This window comes from Vanellus vanellus (assembly GCF_965231255.1).
Source record: "Vanellus vanellus genome assembly, chromosome: 13".
NCBI lineage: Eukaryota > Metazoa > Chordata > Aves > Charadriiformes > Charadriidae > Vanellus > Vanellus vanellus.
The window spans coordinates 3,293,116-3,300,307 of NC_138918.1; the positions used below are offsets into that span (position 1 = coordinate 3,293,116).

At 39.4% G+C, this 7,192-nt stretch overlaps 1 protein-coding gene across 1 annotated transcript; it reads right to left on the minus strand.

Annotated features, from left to right (window-relative positions):
• Positions 1–232: 232 nt before the first annotated feature.
• Positions 233–6,877, minus strand: LOC309677284 (keratinocyte-associated transmembrane protein 2). The gene is made up of 3 exons (XM_082490056.1): positions 6,721–6,877; positions 3,579–4,204; positions 233–1,842 (listed from the first exon to the last, which is right to left on the minus strand). Exons 1-3 carry the CDS (start codon positions 6,818–6,820, stop codon positions 1,711–1,713), a joined length of 858 nt encoding a protein of 285 aa, XP_082346182.1. The 5' UTR covers positions 6,821–6,877; the 3' UTR covers positions 233–1,710.
• Between the last annotated feature and the right edge of the window lie 315 nt (positions 6,878–7,192).

Here is a 7,192-nt window from a genome sequence, read left to right on the forward strand (position 1 = left end):
TAAAGAATTTATTAATTCCTACAGATTAAAAGATTTCATTTAAGCCTTGCTATCTGCCCTACATACGACTTCACAGATGCATAAAACAAAATTCCACATCCCCTAACAGAGTGAATTTAATTAGTAACAGAAAAGATGGTTTTGAATGAGTTATCCAATCCGAAGCGTAAGCAAGCGCTTTATCATCAGGTACTGTGTAAAATCAGTGAAACAGTTAAGATAAAAAAACACAAGCTGATTATTGTCATTTATTTTAAAAACCTTATTCAAAATACTAAGTGATACAAGTCCAAATACAATAAAAATTACTGCAAGAAAAGAGTTTGGGGATTTTTTTTTGTGCTTTACTGCTTGGGGTTATGAAAAGAATGCATTTAACAGTAGGATTTTGAACTTTTAGCACTTCATTCTTAAAATAGTATCATGCCTTCAAACTCCTCATGCCAACAGCTGTAAAGTTGATTTTTTCAAAATGTTACGTAACTACTTGAATACCAAGTCATTAATTATGGGGTTCTGATCCACCATTATTTACATATTTATCAGTTTGAAAACTAAATCACAAACAGAATGTACAGAAAACTAAGATTTCATATTTTACAACTCATGAAAACATAAATAATGAAAGTACAAAAGACAAGGTAAAAAAAAAAAAAAACAACAAAAAACCAACAAAAAACCAACCTACTGTACCAGTAACTGGATTTACACTAATGCATAAATGTTTGTCAAAAATGAGAGTGCGCTGACCACAGACTGGCAGCCCCCCACACCATTACTTTCACCTGCCTGTTACCTGGGTCAGAATAACAACAAAATAAATCATTCTTACATATTCAGTCCTCTCCCATTTATAATATAGCAAAACACAGAACTGTTTCCCAACTGTCTTAAAATTCAACAGAAAGCTTTGATGTATTAACAGCCTGTCAACTACCTATATTTTAGTAAGATTATTCGACAAGGCTTATTTTCCATTCATCAATTACAAAGATAATGAAAGTCCTAAATACCGTTAGAGAAAAAAACTGGACAGTCAAGAAGCTGCATACTTTTACAAAGATCCTGAACATTTTAAAGAAATATATGGTATATAACTTCTGAAATAAAATGGGTTACACATAATTATTTTTAAATTATTTACTGCATGATCACATACAGAAATTACGAAATTGCCATGCTAGCTATTCTGCCCAAAAAAAGGATCAAATTACGCAACAAAAAAACAGAATAAAATTAAAAAAAAGATGAAAGATTTTCGGCATCAGGGTTTAAGCACAGAAAAAAGTAATTATATTTGAAGTTTGCAATATAGTGGGATTTATGAGCCATATAAGTGATTAGCAAAGAGATTATTAATTTGATTTAGTGATGCCAAAGTCACTAATTTATTAGACCTAAAATATTTTATGCTTATTTTTTGTATTACCACTATTAAGACTGCTCCAGACAGAAGGGATGATGCTTAATGAATGGAAAGAGCACTAATTATTAAACTTTGTATCTTTATAGTTGATATAAAACCTGACCAAAGTAGCAAACAGATGTATCATGCCCTTGATCTTCCATGAGATTTAATCTCAAAAACATTCAGGTCAAAGAGAGTACATCTCATTTCAGTACAAGCAGCATATTTAGAATACCTGAATATCATTACATGACTAGGCAGGCAAAGAGTGATAAGTTCAGCAAACTCAAATCACAGTGCTTTCAAAATATGTAGTCATTAGTTATTTTCAGGGAAGGCATTGCTTCATTAACATTTTGGTCTAAACGATGATATTCTACTGTCCTAGAACACAGGCCATCCCTCCATCTTCGGCTCTGGACTAATAAGAAGATCTGAAAGAAAAAGCAGCCAAATTACATAATGCTACGGAGAAACATTTTCGTTTTGACAGAGAGCTCAACAGTTCTATTGATATCACAGTTCTACCCCTTCATCCTGGCAATGGCATTACCGTTGCTACAAAGCACTGCACTAGTAGTCAGCCATTTCCATACTGTCCTTGCCATCAAGTCACTTACAGGCAACCTCAGCTGCAGTTTGGTAAAAACACAGCATTCAACCCATCGCTCTTTCAGTAAAGGTATGTGTGTAGCTTCAGAAGTATGGCATATACAGCCTATTAAACTGCCCCCAGATGGTGACATTTCTTAGTTTATTCATTTTACCTATTCCAGCATTTCACCCTTGTTAAAAATAATTGTATTACTGGTGCTGAAACAAAAGCAAAATAAGCAGCAATGGTGTAATCTGATAAACTGTTTCTGTGTTACAGCTCAGTCCCCCCTTCAGCAGTATCAGCAGAGCAGTTAAAGAGGGTACATGATAAATCAAAGCACTCAAGTGATCAGATTTTCATACGTCTATTATCTTCACCCTATTTAGCCTTGTTTCTTACCAACATCATCTAAGAATCCACTTTACTAGACAGGGCAACTATACTGGCAAAAGGGGAAACAGGATGGGGGACAGTGAAAGAAAAAGGAGAACCTAAACCAATTTGACTGTTGTCTCACACAAATACATGCCACTATTTACGTACTTAAAGTACTAGGGTAAGTGCTAAAAAGTAGTATAGGTTTTCAATTACCCAAATGATACTACAAGCACTATTTCATTTACGTAGCAAACACAAGGCATTTTTTAATCACTTATTTGAACTCCCCTTGAAGTTAAATTTTCAAATGTAAGTCTTCAACATTTTGCCCTATACTCAGCAATGCACATTCCAGATATGCTGTTGCACTGTAAAGCAGAAGGTTTTGCGCTTTTTTCAGCTGTGCTCTTTTCAGAGCCCTGCAAATCCTCGACCAAATCAGCATTCTCTACAAGAATTAACACTAAATTTTCCTCCTATCTAAAAAATAACCTATGATTTAATTGCAAAATTATGCATGCATCTGTACAGGGTCTGGCTAGGCTGGAGTTAATTTTCTATGCTAGCAATATATTCTGAAATAACACAAATCAGGCTACTTTTCAGATACAGAGAATTAGTTTGCACTGAAGAAACAGTTACCTGAAAAATTTAACTTTGAGCTTCTCTATGTAAAACTGTAAAGTGTTAAAGAATTTCCTAAAAGTTTGTAGTTAAGCCCTCAGAATATCTATGATATAAAGATGACCTTAAAGTGAACACTTATTACAAGGATTATCACAGTTACAACAGGAACATTCCCACACCATTTGGGATTAAACCTTCCTTGATTTGCTGTTTATAATCCTGTGCAGAGAAAAATTTGGTTAATCAATCACCTTCACTCAACTTGGCTCAGGTCTCATTTATAGATCTCATGTTGTACACTGCCAGTGTCTATTACTGAACTGATTGATTACTGATGTTATCAATTAACTGGTTTTCTAATCTAAAACATTTGATTCAAGTTCATTTTCATTGTGCAGATAAAAATGACAGTCACGATCTGCATATTAGTATCAAACCAAGACTAAGCGGTCAAAGATTGCATTCTCCAAAAAGCCAAGTTCCTCTTATTAAAAAAGTGTACAAGGCAATGCAACTTCATTTTTAAATACTAAAGCTGTTTCTCTCAACCTTTCACAGCATACCTACCTTCCTCTTATTGTGATAGGTGACATAAACAACAGCTACTAAGAAGGCAACTACAACCAGATGAAAAAAGAAATGGCCGTCTTCTTCTTCTTCCAACCCTGTGACAGAAACATCTTTTATCTTCTCATCAAGGGTCTTGATCTCTTCGTTGTAATTACTAATGGTGTCAGAGTCATCATCTTCTGGCATCTCTAGAAGGTCTGGGTTGTCTCTGGAATTCGATGTCATTTCATAAGGACCATAGTCATCATCTCCATCTGACTCCATAGTTTCTTTTATGAGGGGTGGTGAACTATTTAGCGTGTCTTTCAAATCTGTTAGAAGATCCTCTTCCTCAATTTTAGTATCTTCAGAAGCATCAACATCCATTTGAGATACTGGACTAGCAGTCACCGCAGGAGAGAGAACATACAGTGGAGAATCACCTTTTGCTGTAGGTGGTTTTACTGCAGTCACCAAATTGATTTTAGCTGTTGTTGGGCTTGCCTCTTTTTTTGTTGGGCTTGCCTCCTTTTGTGAGGGGGTTATACTATGCAAGCTCTCTGTCAAATTTTGGGATCTAGTTAGCGTTTCATTCTCACTTTTAGAAGAAATATTCTTCTGAAGCACCTCCACTTTCACAGAATCTGAGAAAAAGATGAGAAACAGTCAATATTAAGCACAAGACACTAATTTCTCTTGTGATACTTCAGCTACAAATGAAAATTATTGCAAGGCATTTACTTTATAGACAAGAAATCATATGATGAACAGGGCATATTTCACACTGCAAACTTTTTTGAAATTCATATGCAGAAATACACACTCCTGTACTTTGGCAACTTCAAAAGAGAAGTCTTGGGTAGGACAGGAATTAAAGCTTGGGAAGCACACACTTTCTATATTAGTATGCCAAAGTGTCCCTGAAAAACTTAGCATGCATGTTTTCCAGACTTAGAATTTCAGAGACATGTCCTCCCTCCCTCTGTGGATTTATGATGTCTTGTAGAACTCTTTCTCCCACAGAATTTGCTGAGGTCTACAGAGGAAGAAGTTCTCAGTAAAGCCTTTCCTGCAGTTAAACGTTTTTAATCTTTCACCATTGCATATTTTGCAAACAAAAAATGAGAACATGCTGCAATGTCTCCTTCAGTCAGGACACAAGCTCCTTCTTCCCAGGCACTTATTTTTATTGAATTTGTATACTTAGAAAAAGATTTCAAACCTTATGCTAACTCAAATGAAACTACAGAACCACAGCTTAAAAACCAAAGCTGAAGAAAGAACAATCTGACTGCATGAGCTCCTGTTGGAAAGTAAGTTGTTGGCAGCAAATTATTATAATGAAGTAAGTCAGCAACAGTGCTATGTAACAGTGCACCCTTAGGCAAATTCATAATCTCTCCAATGCTAGGATGGCTTTGCAGAACTACATAAAAAGCCAAGGTGAGCACTAAAACCGCATACAGGGCCCATCTTCCCTCTTCTCTATCCAAAGAAAGATAAAAAAAAAAGATTTAGGGGGAGTTTATAAATAGCCAATGGGTTTTTAATCCTAAGAAAAATAGCAAAGTGCAAACTATTCATGTTTACAGCTCATCACTTCCAGATTCAAATCAGGAGGCACCTTAAAAATGAAGAACGCTTTTTAGACTTTCAGCACACATCATAGTTTAAGTAGGGGGACCATACATGCCTTGTATTTTGTCATGCCAAACTATTCTTTAATTTTTTTTTAAAAAAAGTAACAATACTTTCATTAAATGCTCCCATGGAGCAACCTGGTTCACTGGAAAGTTACAGATTCTAGAAATGAAGCATTGAATCAACTGCTTGTGTCAAATTACTCATAAGTAAAGTATTATACAGGGGACACTGAATCATGTTATTCATGAAACGTATATTTACAGAAGATCAGTTACAACAGACTTCTTGTTTACACGGTACACTTCCAGCATGAATTGCTCTTTAACCAGCTAGAACAGAGAAGACTCAACTAACCTCACATTACAGTGCCTCTCTGGTGAAGTTTCAAGTCAACTACTTCACATTTAACAGACTTACTGTTGTTAAAGAAATTACTACCCTGAATTATCACATCAGCAATAACTCGTTTAGTTCTTCTACACGACAAGTTTAGGGAATTCTTATCTCTCCTCAGGAGTCAACCCAGCTAATTGCATACATAGAGATAAACGAGGAAAGGCAGCTGCAAGATAGTTTCATATTTACAGCTGTTTGGCATGGTATGAGGGAGGTAGGTAGACCTTACTGCTACCCTCACCAAATAGACAAAAAGTACTGTCTGAAATACAAACAAGCATAATTTTCCTATAGAACTACACTGCATGTATCCTTATACTTCAAGTTATTCTTAAACTCATTTTAACATGAAGGGTTTAGAAGAATATATGCTTAAACACAAGGGACTCCCACCGGCTAACACTGCAGCTTCAGAGTGAGGAAAAATAATTTCCTATTATTCCTAAAATAAGTGATTTTTTTGTTTGTTTGTTTCAATCAGAGTAGCAAGCTTAGCAACTACACCACAACTGATTTATGATATCCACCCAAAACTATTTGGCATTATAAACGGTGGTTGTACTGTTTACAGTTACACAACACTGTCAGATGATGTTAGACGTAGCGCCTGGACTCGAGATGCCTCAGCTTCAGAAATAGATATTAACGTTCAATCACGGTGTCAGAACTATCACCACAGTCCTCTTCGCAAACACTGCACTTAAAATCGCCTGACAGGGTCAAAATTCACTTCCAGGAAAACTTACTCTTTAGAAAGCGAGTTGTTCCACGATTTTTAAAAACTCTTGGTTTGCTACAGGTTTCTGTCCCACATCCTGAACCTCTTCCTTCATGACTGCCCACCCATCAGACCAGGTGAGGGGCACCACCAATAGAGCCGGCTCAGATACACCGACGGACACGCAAGAAAGGAACCGCCAGCTCAAAACAGCTTCATTTCCTTCACTAACTCCCCTTCCCTTCACTGCCCAACCAACACCCCATCGAAAACAAAGGCCGTCCCCGCCGGCGGCCGCAGAGACCTTTAGGCCCGAAAGCGCTAAAGACGAGCCCGCTGAAAGACCCCAGCCCCCCGCCCCAGCCAGCCGCGGGGGCCCGGCCCGCCCCCCGCCGTGCTCACCGGAGCCCTCCTGTCCGCGGGCCGCCAGGGCCCAGACGCAGAACAGCAGGAGGCAGAGAGCGCGGCCCGCCGGGACGTCCCTTTCACCGGCGGCCGCCATCTTCCCGGACACCCCCCCACCGACGTGGCGATGGCACCGCCCCCCGGCGCGCGGCGGGCGGGCGGGTCGAGCGGGGGGGCGGGGGGGGGGCACGGCGCTTGCGCGAGAGGGCACAAATCCTGCGCCCCGCCGGTGATGCGGTGGCGCATGCGCACGGGCCGGAAGGCGGGAAGGGGGCGCGGCGGAGCTGAGGAGAGGGGGTGGTGGGAAGGGGCAGCCGCGGAGCTGAGGGGAAGGCGGCGGGAGGGCCCAGCTAGCTGGAAGCGCCTCCAGCGCCCTGACTGAAAGCAGGCGTTTTCCTTCGCCTTCCTTCAGGCAGAGGCGACGTTAGGGGTTGTGCCCTCCACACAGGGCTACAGCCCTGGGATGGTG

Excerpts from the sequence above, each read along its gene's own strand:
- LOC309677284 (XM_082490056.1), bottom strand. The coding sequence starts at position 6,820 with ATGGCGGCCGCCGGTGAAAGGGACGTCCCGGCGGGCCGCGCTCTCTGC. Across the intron at positions 4,205-6,720 it reads CCGCGGACAGGAGGGCTCCG|ATTCTGTGAAAGTGGAGGTG; the intron begins GTGAGCACGGCG and ends TCTTTTTCTCAG. Across the intron at positions 1,843-3,578 it reads CCTATCACAATAAGAGGAAG|ATCTTCTTATTAGTCCAGAG; the intron begins GTAGGTATGCTG and ends TTTTTCTTTCAG.